Source organism: Gadus morhua, chromosome 19 (assembly GCF_902167405.1).
Source record: "Gadus morhua chromosome 19, gadMor3.0, whole genome shotgun sequence".
In the NCBI taxonomy this organism is placed as follows: domain Eukaryota; kingdom Metazoa; phylum Chordata; class Actinopteri; order Gadiformes; family Gadidae; genus Gadus; species Gadus morhua.
In genome coordinates, this window is record NC_044066.1 from 16,330,070 (window position 1) to 16,350,776 (window position 20,707).

The following is a 20,707-nucleotide window of genomic DNA, read 5'->3' on the forward strand; positions in this document are numbered from 1 at the left end:
TTGAAACCGGAAAGTGTTTGTGAGGAAGAACTTGAATTGAATTGCGTTGCAGATACGCTTAAAGAGACGGTTTCAGGAAACGGTTGATTTAACCGTATGCACCGACACAATCGCTACAGCAAATGCAATCAGTTGGCAGAAGCGGATTTGGCCCTTGGGGTAACAATGCCACCATCAAACCACACAGCTAGAAGTAATCTCCTAATCTAACTGGCAGACGAGCAATAAAAAAAGAGTTAAAGGAGACCTTAACTTTGAAGAATCACCCCAGTGCCTGCAGCCTCCCTTAGCCCTCCCAGATGCCTAACCCTATTCTTGATGTGCATCTGAAAGAATCCTCTGCAAGTCACTTTGGATAGAAGCATCAGCTAAACGACTAATCCGTAGAGTAAGTGTAAGTCGAGTAAAATGACTTGGAAGCTAAAAAGTGCAGACGTGGGGAAGTTAATGATCCAGCCTAATAACGCAGAGAACCCAGGTTCCCAGGCAGGACAAATCCCCTGCTGCCAGGGGTAATGCTTCGGGATGATAGATCGCCAGTCTATTTCCTGGCCCTCAGAAGAAAGCTAGTTTCCAACCACAACACGCATTCCTAACAAAGCACCCCCCGTGCTTATTGTTTCTGAAAGGTCAGCACTTTTAGTGAAGGTACTTGCATTGGCCTGTCAACAGGAAACAATGAGGAGGGGAGAAAGAATGGGGCACTGCCCACAATCAGTAAACTGCTCGACTAAGCATAAATCTTCATTTCAGGCGCATGTCGTGCGGACACTCCCCTGGGGTAGTGTTGAAATGTCGAACACATGTTTTGTGTGTTTTGCACATGCCGCTGCCCACCCTGGCTCAAGCCTCTTGGATATATTATGGCATCAGTCATGGCAGGTTTAAACCTCCCCGTTGTGTAGTCCCTCTATGACTGATTGCTTCAGAGCACACCGTCAAATCATCATTCATCTATAGCTCTCTTCTCACACCGTTGTGCTTCTCCAAGGTGATGGCCAGGGAACTACATGCACCGTGACTTTTATGAGTACATCTGAACTGAATAAACCCAATATTATCCTGTGTTTTGTATGTCCTTATATGGTCGTGTGTGGATCGTTCACTCCTTAATTTGGAGCGCAAAGAAATGCACAGAAATCCTACTACTTTCTGAGGCAGAACCACTCCAGTGTTTTCCTCCAAGCCAAACATTGCAAGTCCAGTGTTTCTGGAGCTGCCTCTGCGTAGCGTAGCCGTGAGTCACTGATGGATTGCTGCTGACTTCTGTTTGATTAGCATCTCGGCTACTTGTGATATATCTCATTCAGTTCTTCATTATCTCATCCTTGAACCTACCAAACCAACCGGTCTCGGTTAGATGATGATCATGCAGATAAAATCTCTGTGGATGAAGTGGAAGAAAAGGTAGTGTTGCCCATTTTTGGTGACGGATGAGTCGACTAGCATGAGCTAGTCAGGGCTACGGCTTTCCCAAAAGGAAACGTCTATGATTTATTCCCTTCCTCCCTCCAAGGACAGCTGATAAACTGCAGGAAAAGAGCCGGAAGTACCTCGCAAATGACCACATTTTTGCGGGCCTCATCAGCGCTATTTTTACCCCCAAAAAGACCCTGTTTGAGTGGGACAGCCTTTGTTGTGTTGGGCCCCTACCATGTAGAGCAGGAAGGCCTAGTGTATGCTGTCCCACTGGGGCGGTTTGTCTAAATGGTAAATGGACTGCATTTGTACAGCACTTTTCAAACCAGTGGCCACTATAAGCACTGTACAATGTTGCCCAACATTCACCCTATCATGCACACATTCACACACCGACCTCATTAATTCAGAACATTATATGCTGCGATGTATGCAGATATATAGATATGCATATATTTTGGAATGAATGGACCCTAAATGCATTGTGTGACTGTTACAATAGAATGGAAAACCAAAAAAGAAACACAAGAAATGTTTGTAGATCTCCTACATTGTTAACTATTATGTCCAAGTTGTATATTATATTATATATTCATAACTTGGGGCAACAGCTCACCTCCCCTCTCCAGAGCTGTAGTCGGCTGTATTGATTATGGTCTGTGCTGTAATAGCTGAGCTGCTGTAGTTCTCCCATGTGCCTTCTAGACGCCAAGATGGACTCTTTCGCAGGCAGTGTGAGAAATAACTCACCCAGACATTAAGGCTGTCTCCTCACCTTTATGTCAAACTTTGGCGTCATGCTGGGTCTTTGTGTATGTCTGAGAGTTACTGTTTGTGGGTGTCTGACTGGATGAGGCACACGGACAACCACACACTCTCTGGTATGTCTAGTTTTTCTCCAGTGCGTGTCTCTGTCCAAGTGTGTGTTCGTCAGAGTGTTCATTGCAAAGAACACTGACAAGTGTTGTCGTCGGAAAGACATTCCAACGATAAAATAGCCTCTCTGGCCCTCCTGTGACCAAGAGTACTGCATGACCTCTCCAACATGGCTGCCTCATTCCCTTTACTTGCCTCCAGAGGTTATTAACACTCTCGAGGGGGTGAATGACCTGGAGTTTGAACTAAAGTTCAACCCTTTATCTTTGTATTTAACTCTTTAGGTCTGTTTTCTGTAATTTTTACAACAGAAAAAAATTAAATGTAAACCGAAAAAAAAAAAACGGTTGTCCTCATATCAAAGATAAGTATTATAATAATGGTTGAATTCCTTGCTTCTACAGTTTTCTTTCATTCTTATTTTCAGTTGCTGGTTTGAACTTGACAACCCTAATTATAATTCGTTATGGAGGTGGGTGGGTGTACAAAATGGAATGTATTTTCTCACAAAGGCTTAAGCCTTTGACTAAGATTGATGGATTGTTTGCCAACAACATGACTCAATATAGATGTTGGCATTGCTTGCAGGGTTGTCCTCTTCACTTCATCTCACTAAAACCGGTGTAATGGTGACGAATCAAACTCTGTATCGTGTACACACTAGACATTGACTCAAATTAGCTGATTTAATAAGTGGCTAACCAATGGAAAAAGTCTGTTATTTTTGTGCTTTATCATGTGGTGATTGAGCGATCAAAGTGATTGATTGAACACATACCTGTGGATTAGCAGGAAAATCTCCACCACACATCTGGTGTTTAACTTGGCTTCATGCATCACCCAAACAGATTTCAAAGTCTGTCTGTCTGGCTACTCACTTTAAAGACATGACTAGACGTGTGTTTATATTGCCAACGGCCTACAGTACATACAAACAAACAAACAAACACGGCAACAACAACAACAAGTTTGTAAACAACAATAAAATGACTTCATCCATGTCCCTCTCCCTCCCAGAGTCTGGATGAGCTGGAGGATGACGACGGGGGTGACCGGGAGAGGAAGATGGAGCAGCAGCTGGTCCAGGCCAACACGGTGCAGAACGAGTCCATGACCCCCAGCCCGGGATCCCCAGAGTCCCCTGGCCCCCCTGGTCACCTGCTTCAGGTAAGACCCCCACCCAGCTCCACATCGTGGTCCGGCTTCACGTTAGCACACACCGTGCTAGTGTGCTAACCCTAGGAATGCACTCTCATTACACCACCGCCAAGAGTAGCTCGTCGCTACAAAGCATTATCAGCCCGGCTTTACAGGACTGTCAAATATTCCTAGCTGACGGGTCACCCACCTCCTGTGACCTCATCTGTGTACTTTTGTTATTTTTTATTGGAATAGCCAGGAGCACAGTTGCATTCTCAAAGGGGTTTTATAGGCCAACGATATAAGACACACCCTAGCCCCTGAAGGGCGAGGAAATACTCTTCAAAATGTTAAACGCATTCAGCTATGCCCCCTTTTTCCTTTAAATTAAATGAATTTTGAAGGGTTAGGTCATAGGGGGCAGGATGGCTAGGATAAGTGTCTAGGATGTCCAACACCCAGCAGAAACACCACCTGAATGAATCCCAGAGCAAGATGCCCTATCTGCTTCTGAATGACATGACATGTCTCTGTACTGTCTATCACCTACCTGCTTCTTTATGACATGTATCTGTACTGTCTAATCCCCACCTGCTTTTGAATGACAAGTCTCTGTACTGTCTAACCCCTACCTGCTTCTGAATGGCATGTCTTTGTACTGTCTAACCCCCTATCTGCTTCTGAATCACAAGTCTCTGCACTTTCTAACACGTGCCTGATTCTGAATGACAAGTCTATGTACTGTCCTGCTTCTGATGTCAAGCCTCTATACTGTCAATCCCCTACCTGCTTCTGAATGACATGTCCCTGTACTGTGTAACCCATACCTACTTCTGAATGACATGTATCTGAATTCACCTTTTGGGTGCTTTAGATAAAAGTACCTGCAAAACTGAATAGTATGTGTAGTGACAGGTGGCCGTATCAAAGCTCAAGGCTAAAATACTTCATGTCTCCATAAATACTTTAACAGGAGGCAGTGTTCAGGGTTACTATCTGTGGAAGACGTTTACTGCAGTGTGACTGAATATTTGAATCTAAAACGAGGAACAGCGTGTTCTTTCTCCAACGTGACGTGACAGTTGAGTGTAATATGTAAATAGACGGGCTTCAAAAACGTTCTGAGGTATTAGCGGTTTTAAATGAATGTGGTGGCTTCTGAGCTGTGTGAACTTTGCACGGCAAGCGTGACCGTCTCGGTGCCTTTTTACTTTTTAGCCAAAGAGGACAAGTGTTCTGTAAAACTTGTCAAACTTGTTCAGAACTCTGCAGTTTTGAGGTGAGTGGAGCACACATTTAAATGGGCTCTCTGAGTGACGGCTTCTGTTCGCTCCGCTGAGATTTATTTCCCAGATGGACCGGTTTTTGTTGCGCCTCAGTGGTTTCTGGTGCTTTTCCACTTTTACAGCACACCCCGTAACACGGCATGGATATATTTTACAGGAGTCTCTTATGTGATAGATATAGCTGAGCATTTCACACTCGCATGCAGCAACAGTCTGATAGCAACCTGTCTTGAAATCACACACACACACGCATGCACACACGCATATTAAAAGCAGGCAAGTCACGTGTATCCATGTATAACACATGTTTGAAATTCCCAGAGCAACATCTGTCAGATGTAGCGGTAATGATAACATCCGTCCAACCTCAAGGCTATGGTCACGTTTAGAATTCAACATGAGTCGGCTGGGTTTTGCAACCTACTCGTGCGCTCACTAACGTATGTCAATATGCCCCTTAGAGACCGTAGGTTCGATTCCAAACTTTGCGGCTACACGTCGTTCACGCGTATCTTTAAATCCCCTTTCAATGTCTGTCTCCGCGCTGCCTCTTGTCCATAAAAGCACGTAAAATGTCGAAATGTTTCCGAAAATAACTACTCATCTGCGGAATGGGCTCTCCTGCAAGTCTGGCTTTTTGTAGGCCTTATCCCTGCAACCCAGCGGGTGCCAGGTGGGCTCACAGCCCTCCACCGGCCTGACAGAAGCTTGGAGGGCGCTGAGAACTGAGCAGGGGAAGCTATGTCCCGGCCAAACTCCCTGACGGCTGTCGAAGGGATGTCTCTGGATTAACATTGGTGATGGAGACGAGAGGAGCTGAAATCATGAAAACAGCCCCAAATCAGCTCGGCCTGGTCTGTTCTAGAAGGAGAGGAGGAGGAGGGAAGCCAGAGGCATAATCTCTGTATAGGATTGAAACAAGGAGCAGTTGCAGCAGGATTTAAGGCAAAAGGCCTTGGCCATGTCCTGGCTTGTTGTTTTGTACGTTTTATGTATGCGTTTTTGTTTTTTTTACGCATACAGCTTGCACTGCACTCAACTCCTGCGAAGAGCGGTACGGTTTGATATTCCTTCAGACGGGCGACGTAACTCAGACATTCAGTAGTATAACATTTATAGTACTACGACCATTTAAATGGAAACAGCAGCGACCAACATGTGGTTTTTGTGTTTACGTGTGTGTCTGACTGGGTGAGATACACACTGAAGAAAAGGGAACGAGGCGGCCCTGTTGGAGAGGTCATGCAGCACTACCGAGTCGGAGGAGGGCCAGGGAGGCTCTTTGACCGTTGGAATGTCCTCCCGACAACACGTGGCCGTGTTCTTTGCAATGAACACCCTGACGTACACACTCTTGGACAGACACGCGCACTGGAGCTAGACTAGACTAAACACACACACACACACACACACACACACACACACACACACACACACACACACACACACACACACACACACACACACACACACACACACACACACACACACACACACACACACACGGGGGGGGGGGTCTAGTGTCAATAGGAGGGAGAGACCCCTGGTGGCGAAGTGTTCCTTGTTTACTGAGGGGGGAGTGAAGCCTTACAACGTGAACCATGCAGAACCCACCGTGCGGAACATTCCAGCGCAGTCGTCTGCTTCTCATGTGCTGCCACTCTTTTTTTTTTTTGTTTTCCTTTTCACTGTTTCAATCTTTTACGGTTTCGCTTTCTTTCATTCCCCTCTTTCACTTTTCTTCTTTCCCTCTCACCCTCCTTCACGGTTTTACTGTTGAGTTCACTCTACTTCTTTGTCTACCACTCAGCCATTCAATCAGTAAAGGGCACCCATTTCGACGGGACTCATTAACATTTAATTAACTGATTTCAGTTACAAAAAGGGCCATTATGCAAAGCGTCGTATCTGAAACGGCAGGATCGGGATTGAATTTCAGCATCATATACACTCAAAACTAATGCAACTTTATTTTTCATTGTCTGCCTGTAGCAGTGCTTCCAATGGGCATCTAACCAACAGCCGATGGGGGGGGGGGGGGGGGGGGGGGGGGGGGGGTGGTGTGTCTTTGTTCCCTGCTCCTAATTTACAATTTATAGTAGTATATAATATTCATTGTAAGTCTCTTTCGATAAAAGCTTCTGCTAAAATGACATAATAATTGTAAAATATAGAAATCGGATATTCCGATTATTAATTTAGCTCATTGCTAGCCAACCTATTGTCTCGACAAACAAGTAACTACCCACCCTTTTTTCTCTTTCAAAGCTTTAATAACTCCTTTGGGCTTTAAACTGCCAATCATTCTTAGTTATTTAAAAATAATTCCATCAGGGGCCTGAGAGCACACCAACGCCACCACCGCTTATAGCGTTTTATTAATCTAGTCATTTCTGTTGCTAAAACATTCGTGAGGTTTGATTGGTCGAGGCGTGTCGCCGGGCAGCCGGCTGGGACGCAGGATGAAGAGCTCTATTGTAAAGTGTAGCGCGTCGTGCTTTGAGGAGGTTCCCCATGGAATGAATGGGCTGTCAGGATCCCAGAGGATCCTCTAAATCACACACACACATATATTAACACACACGTACACTGACAGAAACACACACACACACACACAGACACACACACACACCCCCCCCCCCCCCCCCCCCCAAATCTAGGGATGCAAAAAGGACATTTTGTTTTTTTTGCTGTGAATAAATGTCGCAGATTTATTTTTCCACTACCTTGCACATTCACTGTGTATTTTATTCAGTCCATGTGCGTTGCAAACCCACCAGAGCTTGGTTCGTCAAGCCGTTTTTACCGTCGCAGAGGTACCAGGATACGCTTCAACACAGCTGTCTTAATGCTCTGTCCATTGGGGACCTTTTGAAACGTGATGCTTGATACTTTGTCCCCCTTGTTTATCTTATGTTCCCTTCATCTTTTTTCAATTTCCTCCTCAAGTCCAGGTTGCCATCAGTCCTGTCACCGTATATTCTGCCCTCTCCCCTCTCCTCACTCACCCCTCTCTCTACCTCACCCCTCTCTCTACCTCTCACCCTTCATCACACTCCAGCCTCTCGCTCTCCAAGCGACTGTGTGAGGTGATATATCATACTGCAAGGCCCTAATCCTTTATGAAAGCTTTATGCTTTTTTTCTTCTTTCTTTCTCTCTGTCTCGCTCGGTCTCTCCGTCTTTGTCTGTTCCTGCCTGTCTTTCTGCCTCTGTTACTGTCCGTCTGTCTGTCTCTGCCTCTCTCTATATATATATCTCTCTCTCTCTCTCTCTCTCTCTCTCTGTCCGTATGTCTCTGTCCGCTCCCTCCGTCTGTCTTTCTCTCTGTCCATCCGTCTTTCTTTCTCTGTGTCAAATGCACATCCAGTACTCAGGATGAAAAGTCTTATTTGTCACCGCTGACCGACTTCTCCGTGGGCCCCCTCAACCTGTCAGACCAAAGCTGCTCCCGTGCCGAGCGCTTCGAGCGCCGATCAATCAAAACCTCAAAACTTATGTCGAGTCGGTGTTGATGATGTCATCGTCCACTCGTCCAATCTTAACTTGAGATGACCAATTATCTATCGTCTGGTTTAGATTTTTGAAAAGGTTGATGTTGACGTTTGTTTTTTAACTTGCGTTGTCTTTGTTTCTGTTGTTGCAGGAGACTCCGCGGTCGGGGGGCGTTCGCCACAAAAGGTCAGACTTTTTATTTTTCATTTTTCTATCGATTCATTTATCGAGCCAATCATTTTTTCTATTTTTGTATTTATTGATTCGCTTTTGAGTGTTCATTTGGAGATGAAAAATGGTGTGTATGGGCAATGCGTCCCTTGATTTATAAATTCATTTAAAAAAGTGCACACCACTATGTGATTGAATACATTGCTTCCACTAAGTGGCTCCTGCTGGTTCTGGTCCTGGCTTTTAACAACCAGTGCATGTTGAAGTCTTTAAAATAGTCTAATATGTTATATATTATACGTTTAACATTATAAACTTATTATAAACCACAACGAGTCTCCTTCCAACACGATGCTATATAATTCACATTATTTCTCTTCAAGCATACTTCTTAAGCATCATTTAATAATACTTCCCCCTGCTAGAGCAGGGTGAACTGCAGCCTCTGAAATTATTCAAATCTGAGGCTTCTTGCTTCAAGGGCTGTGGTCCTTTAATCAGAAGAAAGTCTCTCCCAGCTAGAACGTTCTGAAGTTAGTTTGCCAGTCGCCAACTGACACCGCTGGTCTGGTAATGTCATTAAGGCGGGGGTTTTGATTGGCCAGAGACCCTCTCTCTCCCCCTCGAACCCCCTCGCACTCTCTCGCTCCCCTGCCTCTCTCCCTACTTTCTCCCTACTCTGTCCTAGCCACTCTCCTCCCTAAATGTAATATTGTTGGGCACTAATGGATTGTGTATTATCTGTGTGTATTATCTATGTGTAAAAGAAGTGCACATACAACTAGGTGTGTGTGGGTGGGTGGTACACACTTTTTCAACCCCTAATTATGTTTGGGACAATTTCTTGGAACTGAACAGTGAGCAGATATATTTTTGCTCAAAATGGGGCTGCCATTTTAGACACCCCTTTTGTGTGAATTTTTGTGTGTGTGCCTTGACCCAAATGTCAAGCACACTTTCACAATGTAAATGAAGAGGGGATTGACCTTAAAGTGTTGAAATGAAGAGAGAAAAACACAAGACCTTATAAATATATGGAGTCGGCATCGAGAGCCTCAACAGCATTTCCTTCAACTTCATGGTTGTTATTCTTATCAGAAGCACTGGAAAAAATGGTACTGGGCAGAATAAAATTAAGTATAAAGTTAACTGTTGATTCAGTAAATGTCACTGTACAGATGTGGAATCTCCTGCTTTTCTGGGAAGAAGAAATGGTTTGTTCAAACATTGAAAAGGTTGATTCATAACTTTGTATCTCTGCCACTTTTATTTTTATTGCAACAATGTCAATTGTTATGTCACCCAGACTTGAAAAGGCGCTCCTCCAAACACAAGGATGCAGGGTGGTGGGGTTGAAGCCGGTTTATTGCAGAGGTTTGGCCAGTTGCTCCATGTTGCTATGCTGGAGAAATCTACCCTGAGTGTGTGTGTGGAGATGCACACAAGCCGCGTTTACATCGCACATCTGATCCGCATAGATTTCTATGGGGAATAGATCTGTTCCTAAAATGTGATCCAAATGTACTGTATACTTGGCAGTAACAAAATTGTCCGTAATATCTCTTGCCCACACCTGACACATCTATGGACCGGTGGCGACATAATGGACGTCTTATCACTATTTTGCATTGTGAATTTGATTTTAATGAAAGCATAGCAGGAGAGAGCTTTTCTCTGCCTGATCCTGCAATTAAGAAGGAGGAGAGGACAGCACAACGTCAATTTCTCGTCCGATCTTTATATTTACCCCCATCTCCAAGAGGACATTTGTCTCCTTGAAGGTCCAATTGCGAACTACTGCAGCTGCCATCTCTCTAAGTTAAGAAGTATTTTAACGTTCAGCCTGCAAAAGTACTAGTAGTAGCCTACTCATTTACAGTAATCTCGGACGTGTGCGGACACTACGATACGCAAACACGTCATTAATAAACACACAAGTCCCGTTGCTTAGCAACCGGACACGCTTACCGGACTACTTACAGAGTGATAAACAAGACGTGAATCAGGCAATAAATCCACTTTCCTTGACAGCGGTCAAGTTCGGTGTGCATAAAAGTACAGACGGAGCTCAGTGGACCAATTGCGAACTACTGCTGCTGCTCTAAGTTAAACCCCAAGTGTATACGTGTCGATTAAAACGGACTACACCACCTCTTCTATTCGGCATAGAATTCTATGCCGAACAGATAATTGTATTCCGAATGAGGCGTATGTATGATCATTTTCTATTCCGCATTGAAATCTATGCGGATCAGATGTGTCCATGTAAAAGCGTCCGCACACCTGTTGCACATTGAGTAATCATGATTACTCAATGTGCAACAGGTGTGCGGCCTCAACCAGCCCTCAGAGTCCAATCAAACTCGGGCCAGGTGAGACTGCCCTAACCAGCCGTCGTCTACACACTGTGTCGTATATTAATAATCTCACAGCCACAATCTCCGTCCCTTAAGTCGTATCGCTCTGAAAGTCATATTCTTTGTTCATGGGGCAAATCATTGTATTAATTTGTCTCTTCTCCATCAAGCATGCAAAACTGAATGGGGAAAAAAAAAAGTTCACTGGGCATTGGGTATTTATCGATTTATAAATGTATAGACCGTTGAAATTGTTGACGGACATTTTAAAAGGTGCACTGGCCTATGTTTGGGATTTCTTTGTTTGTTAGCATTATCACATCCAGCAGTAGCTCTGTCTGTCTGTTCGTTTCTCTGTCTGTCGGTGTGTTGCTCTTCTCTGCTGGAATATGCAGACGGCCGTATGGACTGGGAAGGTGCATGCGAGCCCAGAGCACTCTGCAGTAATTGGATTTCCCCCAGAGAGTGCGAGCGAGTGTTTTTTGACCCTTGGGACTATCCATAAGTGGTGGTGATGGGTTGGTGGAATCCAGGGCTGTTGTGGAGGTGGAGGTCGTGGTGGTGGAGGCGGTATTCATGGATTTGGGTGAGGGTAGTGGTGTGGAGGGAGTGATATTTATTGGTGATGGTAGAGCAGGTGGGGTAAGGGTGATGGTTTTGGGTGGAGGTGGTATTAGTTGCGGGGTCGGTTGGGGGAAGGCCTGTTTGGCGCCTGACAAGTTCTCAGATACTTTTAAACTAATAGAGTACAAAAGGAAAGAAAATGCATAAAATATAAAGAAATACAAATTTGCATGATTATTTTCCCCCAGAATGCGCTCTCTAGACGGCAGAGCGCGAGTGACTCAGCGCACCGCAGATAAGCTTTAAAGGACGCACACAAAGGCCTTTGTAAAACACGTTTCATCCCTCTCCTTAAGAAGCAGGGACATTCAAAGAAAACCTTTCTTGGATAGAACTCTAACCCGCCGCTCTCGCACTCTCGCTTCAGGTCCTCGCATGTAAATTCACCCTCTCTCTCTCTCATAATCAAAACCCTTTTTCCGCCGCAAAGTTGCAGGCGGTAAGAAAGGCAAAGGGGGGCGGGGGCGTGATAATGCTCGCCTAATTGAAAGAAGTGGGCGCACTTTCATGTCGGGAACGTCTGCAGCACTCTGTTAACTTTCAGTTAATAGAGTGTGGAGTAGCATCGACTCGACTGTAGCGCTACCTGCCGGAAGTAATGGCGACTGGGAAGAAGTTCTTTATGCTCAATCTAAGTTTTTATTAAGTTTGAAAGTGCACTACGTCGAGAGTCACGTGACGCTGGGATACGTGATGGCAGCTTGAAACGTGTGCTCCTGCTGTCTTTTGGGTTAATATCCTTAATACATCCTAAAATAAGTTCAGATATAGGCATTTTTCTCCTACATGTTGTTGAACTAAACAATGTCAGAAGAAGGTAAAAGTTCGACGGCTGGCTGTAACATTGAACAAAGAAAACTTCGCTCAGCCGCACAGACTCAGCTCAACATGTGTACGAAGGGAGTAGCATCTAGCAAGGATACCACTGCTAGCACTGCCACGGAGTCCGACCAGCCTGATATGGCTCAGATTCACGGGATGCTAAGCAAAATACTAGAAGAACCCGCGGATTTGAAAGAAATTCGTCGGTCTATGAGCTCCGTTGATACAAAGCTATCCACCCTCATTTCTCGAATTACGCAGGTGGAAGACCGAGTGAGTCAGCTAGAGGACGAGCAAGCTAACTTAAAGGCAAGACCGGCGGCAGCAACTAAAGAGGACATTAAACTCCTGACAGACAGGCTGGCCACAGCTGAAGACCGATCCCGACGCAACAACCTCAGATTCGTTGGGATACCGGAGGGGGCTGAAAAGAACAATGTTACTGCGTTTCTGAACGAGTTTATCTCAGCGACCCTTGGCATTGATCCAACCCCGGGGGGTATCGAGATGGACCGCGCTCACAGGATCGGGATGCGGCTGGAAGCAGGGGAGAAGAATCGTGGCCGAACCATTGTGGCGCGCTTGCTACGATACAAAGATTGCCAAGCCATCCTGGAAGCAGCACGGGAAAAGAAACGCCTGACGTGGAACGGTAAACAAGTTATGATTTTCCCGGATTATTCGAGGGAGACGCAAAGGAAGCGAGAAGCCTTCTCACGCTGCAAGAAAGCACTCCACGAGCGCAAGATTAAATTTGGAATGCTATACCCTGCACTTCTGAAGATTTTCATCAATGGACAGAGTCCACGGGTGTTTGATGACCCGGAAGAAGCAATGGAATACATCGAGAGGCGCTGAGGTACATGCTTGACACTGAGTATGTGCGTGATACGTTCCGGGCGCGCTCTGGATAAACTTGGGAACTACACAAGTCTCTGCCGGCCGCTTGTCCGGGAGAGTAACGGTATGTGAGATAGGGTGTGTGTATATGCAGATTTCACGACCTTTGTTCTGTTTTTGGACATGGAAAGATCCTTTCCGGCTTTGCACGTCACAAAGAAGTTGGATGCTGGCATTTCAGTTTATATCTTTATAGCCGGTGCCTGTATTGCCGACCATTTCTATTTTTGTATAGAAATCGCTATGTTTTCTTTAACCTAATATCTGAACACAATTTTGTAAACGATACTCAGGGCAGTGGGCTTTTAGGCTGCCCTTATTCCATAAGTCATGGACCTAAGAGATTTACTTTTTTGTTTTATTTCACCAATGTTCTTGGTTCTGTTTTTTGTGCCAGACTGGTTCGCAGTCTGCAGTTTATTGACATCACTATGGTGTTGGTTTTTTGTTTTTTTTCTTGTCAATGTGTATATCTACTGTTGCACCATGGATCTTATATCATAATAGAATGGCCACTTATTCTACAGTAAAATACTTTAAGATTGCTTATGACTAGCAGTGGGAGGACATTATGTTATTCGACCTGGAATGTGAATGGCCTGGGCTGTCCAATTAAAAGGAAGAAAATACTGGGGCATCTGAAAACTAAAAAACAAGATGTAGTATTCTTGCAGGAAACACATTGTTGTTCCCAGGAATCAGTTAAATTATGTAGGGACTGGGTAGGACATGTATCCTTTAGTGCTGGGACATCTAAAAGTCGAGGAGTAACTATATTAATTAACAAAGGCTTACAGTTCAGGCTCAGGAAGGAGGTTAAAGATGAAGAGGGCAGAATTATTATAATACTAGCAGAGATTCAAGGACAGACTCTGATACTGGCCAATATATATGCACCCAATGTTGATCACCCTAATTTTTTCGTAGACTTAGAAAGTAAGCTGCATGATATGGGACAGTATCCAATAATTCTGGGAGGAGACTTCAATATTGTATTAGACCAAATCCTTGATAGAAGTAAGCCATCATTAATTAGAATGCCTGACTCTGTTTTGCTTGTTAAGAGAATGTGTTCATCTATGGGTCTAACAGATGTGTGGCGTCTGAACCACCCAACGGACAGAGATTACAGTTTTTACTCAGGAGCCCAAAAAGTCTATTCAAGAATAGATTTTTTTCTAATTTCTAGCTCGTTACTGCCTGCCACATTGTCCTGTTTAATTGATAGCATTCTGTTAACGGACCACGCTATGGTCAGACTACAAATCACCCCATATCAGGAAACAGAAAGATCACAGATGTGGCGTTTTATCATATCCAACCTCGTTAATGTGTGGAAGAAGTTTTCTAAGGCTTTTAATATCAATGTCTATCTTAATTCTGAATCTTGTATTTGGAATAACCCAAAGTTACGTATTAATAAACATTATTTTTTATGGAAAGATTGGGTGGAAAAAGGAATTATTACACTAGCAAACCTATATGAGAGGGATAATATAAAGTCATTTGAAATGTTGACTGGTGAATACAATCTGCCCAGAAATAATTTCTGGAAGTACTTACAAATGCGTCACTTGTTACTTACTGTCATAGGGAGAGGAATAGAACCTCAACAGTCAGATCTTCTCTCTCGGACTACGAAAATAATGGGTTTGGGACATGAGGCTTCCATATTCTATACAATGTTATTCCGACAGACAGTTACCATATCTTATGCATCAATGTTAACTTGGTCGGCAGATTTGAACATTGATGTCACACATAAAGACTGGGATCGTATTTGTGAAAACATTAAGAGGGTGTCAAGAGACATTAAAATTAGATTAATCCAGTTTAAGATTCTTAATCGCTTTTATTGGACTCCAAGCCGACTGTTCAGGCTGAAGCTGCGGGATAATGCAGACTGTTGGAAGTGCTGCAGCTCAGAAGGGACTCTCCTTCATCTGCTCTGGGAATGTCCCATGATACAGAACTACTGGCTAAAGATTCATGATCACATTGAAAATATTACCCGGTCTAGCTTGGAGTTCTGCCCGCGGCTTTATGTCTTAAATTATCCACAAATAACATCCAATTGTGGAGCAACAGACTTTATCCAGACCAGTATAATGGTTGGAAAACAAATTATAATGAGAAATTGGAAGAACCCAGGTGAGCCCTCTTTCCAGGAGTGGAGCACGGAGTTAGCAAAAGTGGCATCCTACGAAAAGATTTCTTTCAACATTAATGACAGGACTGAACGTTATGTGGCGAAATGGGGAAAGTACGTGCAATATATTGCTATAAGATGAGAGCGTGGTGCCTATTGTAAAAATGTAAAATTGATCCATGTATGTTTTTCTATTTTTATTTTCTTTAATTTTTTTTTTTTTTTTTATTATTATTTTACTTTTTCTTTTTCATTTAACTATTTCTACCCGATTTTTATTACCTTTTTTGGCTTAATCTTTATGTTCTTTTTCAAAAATGTAACATCACTAAGGAACAATTGGTAAGATGTCAATTGTCATGTTGACTACAATGTTGATTGCAGTCTAATAGTGGTGTATAAAAACTCAATAAAATACCAATTACAAAAAAAAAGAGAGTGCACTACGTCAGAAAACGAAAAAGTTTGAATGACTCAGTGAAAAACGTATTGTCCCGTCCTTTCCGTAGCCCGTCTGCTGGTGGTTCGGCGGAGGAGGACATGGGAGGAAGCCCCAGACAACCAGCGCCTCGCCAGCCCAGAGAACCCCACACCTCAGGGAGCCTTGAGAGGAGGCTGGAGGAGCTGGAGAAGGTACGCTTCAGCCGGGAGGTCAACACCGATCTCTTTATTCCATTTTGGTCTCCAGGATACCAAGGAGTATTGTAATATATACATTTTTTAAATGCTTCGGGGTAAGGTTCTTTCCTTCTTCAGAGAGTCGCCCCTTGATTCTGAGGTGAAGCAGACATTTTGTGGAGACTAAGTTAGCCACTAGATGCTAGCTTTCCCGGATCCGTATGCATACACAGAATAACACCACAAACCATCAATAGGTGTCCAGCTGTCTCAGGTGTCATATCCTACCGTTGCCATCCAAAAAACCCTTTAAGAGGCTAACGTTCCCTACTTGGCAGGACTTATGTCTCTGAAGGGTTGTGGAAAAGCAATTTTGTAGCTAGCTAGCTAGCTTGCTAGTAGTCACGTCCTGCTACTGTACAACCGATTTAAAGGCGTCTTTAGGAAACTTATATTATTTTTTTAATGATAAAAGCTGCTAGCTTGTGTATGTATATGGAGCAGGGGAAGCTTCCTAGCTAGCTAGCTAGCTTGCTAGCTGTCACGTCTGTAATGTACAACTGATTTAAAGGCGTCTTTAGGAAACTTTTATTCTCCCTTTCGGTCATCACTCTCCTGTCCCTGAACCAGAAGGCGGATGAAAGGAGCTCAGGGAAATATATATTAAAAGAGTTTCTCTACAAAAGGTGACAAAAGTTAACCTTTCCTTTGAGGTCTGACCCGCTGTGTTCCTCGCTGGCGACCTCCTCCCGGTCTGGGTATGTGGTGACCTTTTCCATTGTGGAGATGTTTCTCTGGAAGCCTTCAACCCCTTAACTGCCGCGTCTCCGGTCCGTCCCCGACTCAAATGTCACCTAGGCCCCCACACCGACATGAAAAGAAACTTTGAATATTATAATTATTATAAAAGCGAGTGAATCACCCCATAAGAAAAGCCCAACTGTTTTCTGAATCTTACCGTTTAGTTGACTCTTTATTCATTTAGTCGCTTATGGTGCTTTTTGCGGGGGTGGCATGTGTGTGGCTCTGGAGGTAGAGCGGGTTGGCTGGTAACCAGAAGGTTGCTAGTTGGATCCCCGGAGTGTTGAGGTGTCTCTGAGCAAGGCACCTAACATGAACTGCTCCCAACGTGTTGGCTGACGCCTTGCATGGTTGACTCTGCCGTCAGTGTTTGAATGTGCGCATGGATTGGTGAATGTTAGGCAATATCGTAAAGTGCCTTGAGTGGCCACTGATTAGAAAGTGCTAAATATATGCAATCCATTTACCATTTTATCCAAAGATACTTGAATTCAGTGAATTTAGATAGCATTAAGTAGCAGATAGGCATTAGTGCCTCTGAACATGATTTCTTCATTTTCATGAAGAAAACGGAACCTGTGGACCGGGAGTCAAACTCCCTCACCGCTAGATTCTCCCATTCTTTGACACACTTTTTTGTCCGCCTCAAAGTGTCATATTCCAAGTTAAATTGTTCATTATCCGCTAGAGAAGGTGGTCACACTCTCCGGAGATAAGGTTATTTTTCTTCTTCTGAGCACTTTGAGAGAGAAGAGGCCTGCAGTCTGGATCAACCCCCACCTAATCGCTCGCATCTTCTCCCCCCGATGAATGGGTTTCCATGGCAACACGTTTCCTGGCTTATCGGCGACACATTGAGAGTACAGCGGGGGGGGGGGGAGAGAAAGTATTCGCGGCTGTTTACGATTGCGGTTCCTCCATTGTGCTCCTGAGTAGGTTTACTACGACTGCAGAGTGTCACAAAGCAGAGATCACTGTTGTGTCTTCCATTGCATGTGCTGTAGTCTCAGACAGAGGCGACGCGCTGACTACATAGGGAAGGCAGAGCTTGTACTGTTGCCTCACACACTGATGAAAAGGTTTGGAAAGGAAGAAGTTTTTCCTTTTCATTAAGATTAAGTCAACAAGGAAGTAGTGGTTCTGGTGCATTCAGCATCAGCTGGATGATTTTAATACATGAACTGATAGCTAAACAAAGTTTGACACACTCCTAACTTGATAAGCTGGTGATTTGCATGGTTGACTCAACATTGTTTCGGGCGGGAGGGGCGGGGAGGGGGTCTATGAAAGGGTTAATGTGTGTGAATGGGTGCATGTACGAGTGAAGTGTGTTTATACTGTATAATTATTTTCTTTTTCATATCTTGTTGCTTTCTAAAATTCTCTCCCTTCGCCTCACTCTACCACTGTATCTCTGTCCGTCTTTGTCTCTGGCTCTGTCTCTTGCTCTCTCTATTTATTCTAACTGCAATTTGCATGTAATTTGGTCTTGGCAGTGACTACCAGTTTTGGTCTGACAAAGGTTAGCCAAAACGATTAATGTTTGCTAGAGTCCTGATTAGAGGATTTTATGGGCAAATTATGTGATCAGTTATTATTGGCTTCTAGTAGGTAGGTGTACCGCCACATCTTTAAGTGTGTCTGTGTTCGTCTGGGTCTGTGAGGTCATGATGGCTTGTTTCGGTGCCCACTTTTATGTTTTTTGTGTGTCTGTGTGTTTTCGTTCTCTTGAAAAGCCTTTGGTCTACGTCAGTAGTATCGATCAACCAACTTCCTTTTTAAAAAGTATTTATGTCGAGCTGTATATAACTTTATTCTCTATGGGTCTCTCTCTCTGTCGCTCTATGTGTGTGTATGTGTGTGTAGGAGCTTCTCCGGGAGCGCCAGGAGAACAACAGGCTGCTGAAGGACAACGAGGAGAACCAAGACCTCATCGGCAAACTGAAGGAGGAGATTGACCTGTTGAACAGAGTAAGGGTCTCTCTATCTTTCTCTCCCCCATATGTGTGTCCTCTCCTTCCCTGTCCATCCTTCTAGTGTCCTAACCAGCTCCCTGTGTGTACATATCTGTCCGTCTCTCTCTCTGTCTCTATCTCTGTCTTTCTGTGTCTGTCTCTCTCTCTGTCTCTATCTCCGTCTTTCTGTCTCTGTCTGTCTCTCTCTCTCCGTCTGTCTCTCTTTCTCCCTCTATTTGTCTCGCTCTCACTCTTTCTCGGTCTCTGCGTCTGTGGGGTCTGGTTTGTGTAAATGTATACCTTTTGCGTGGGCCCATGCCTTGAACATTAAAATCTTTGCACCAACTTGTGTTCATAATTCATGAATACAAATTGAGTCCTCTATTACTTATCATACAATCCCCGTAGGGCATCATTCAGAACTCCTGGTTTAGCTTTGCCCTTTCGGACCGTACCAGCGTCCTACGGGGGTGGTACGTCGCACGCATCGCGAACCAACTCAACAAATGTAAACCGGGGCAGCGGATTAATTCAACCCAGCCGGTTCCAATCCCCCACGGACAGGCCTCAGAGCTCAGCACCCCCTAAATCCAAATGCTTAGAGCAGGCCAAGTTATTTAACACGCACGTAACAACGCCAATAAACGGCCTCTTCAATGAATGAATGAATGGCTTCTGCAGAATGGTTGTTCGTGTATCGACTCTCTCTGCCCTCGGGGGCGGATTAACCACCCCTGTGTACCACTTAAAGCATCAGGGGTAGAAGCCACTTAAAGCAGAGGAAAAGCCACTTAGATTAGCAGGGGAGTGTGGGAGAAAGACTACAGCCCTAAGGAAGCTGTGTTTTCAATCCCCCAGCTCCGGTCTTAACCATGTCTGAGTGAAGCCTCCCGCCAACCGCGGACTGAATCCGTCTGGCCGTGTACCCCACTCCCTCCCCCCCGTCCCCCCGTCCCCCCGATCGCCTAACAAAAACAGATGCGTCGCGGATGGATTGACCAATCAGCCTCCACTTTGGAGCGGAGAGGTGGTCTCTCGGGACTTGTTTGAATTCACGGGCGAGGTGAATCTCCACTGGGTCGGGCCGTGCACAATGGACGATTGTGGCGGTTAGCGTTCTGCTCGATTCTCGTTTAGGGAGCCTCGAACCCAGTCGACGCCGAGCAAGTCGTCTCTGAAGGCGGTGTGGTCTGTCTGTCTGTCTGTCTGTCTGTCTGTCTGTCTGCGCCTCTTTGGCTGGGTTGGAGTTTACTTTGGTGCCATTTATATCTATGTTTATGTATTCATTTATGTATCCATCTCATTTCACTTTTAAGATTTGTTTCTCAAGCATCAACCGGTGTGTTCAGAATCCAATTTTGACTTTTGAGGAAACAATCATTTTGAAGGAGCTCGATGTGTCTCGGATTTGAAATATTACCTTGACACCGGAGGCAACAGGTAATATTTACCTGTTTTGACGGATGTCTTAACATCTTAAGAAAACAATCCATCCTTCCAGAGGTTCCGTGGTTACAAGGAGGCCTCCTTGGCGGGTTGAAATGGCTCAATAGATCCGGTCGTTTTTGATCCATCATCATCCCATCAGGTCATAGGTCACGGTTGGGTCAGTTGACGCGTCCCATCTCGGTCACGCATGAAGCGCCCGTCCTCCCGCAGGGCTCAGGTGTGTTTTTGTTTGCGTTTGCATTCGAACCCTCAAACCTCCCAGTCTTCCGTGCCGCTCAGGGTCAGAGGTGAGAGTTTAGGGACACTCGCGGTGTCTCTCGTATTCAGCAGTCAAAATACCTAAACAAAAACACAGGCGCACAAAGACACACCCAGACACACAGATGCACACACACAGACACACAGACACACACACACCATCGTTCGTCCCAGCTTCATGGTGCCACTCCCTGGTGTTTCCACAACATTCTGTCTTGGTGACCCTGACTGTCAACCGTACATCAACATCCCACGGCCCCATGCTCCTCGTTTCTCCTGCGGTCGCCAGTAAAACAGGGTGGACTTTCTTGGCGTCTGTGACAGGAAAGCGCATAGGGACGTCACACTGGGGAGCTCCCATGGAGGGGGTGGGGTTTAGATGGGGGGG

General features: G+C 44.8%; 1 protein-coding gene across 1 annotated transcript in view; it reads left to right on the forward strand.

Annotated features, from left to right (window-relative positions):
- Positions 1–20,707, forward strand: part of pawr (PRKC, apoptosis, WT1, regulator) — a 56,597-nt gene that overhangs the window by 28,074 nt on the left and 7,816 nt on the right. Inside the window, exons 3-6 of the mRNA XM_030341399.1 lie at positions 3,313–3,462; positions 8,367–8,401; positions 15,748–15,871; positions 18,524–18,628. Of these exons, the coding sequence (XP_030197259.1) occupies positions 3,313–3,462; positions 8,367–8,401; positions 15,748–15,871; positions 18,524–18,628 (414 nt within the window). The remainder of the gene's footprint in view (positions 1–3,312; positions 3,463–8,366; positions 8,402–15,747; positions 15,872–18,523; positions 18,629–20,707) is intronic.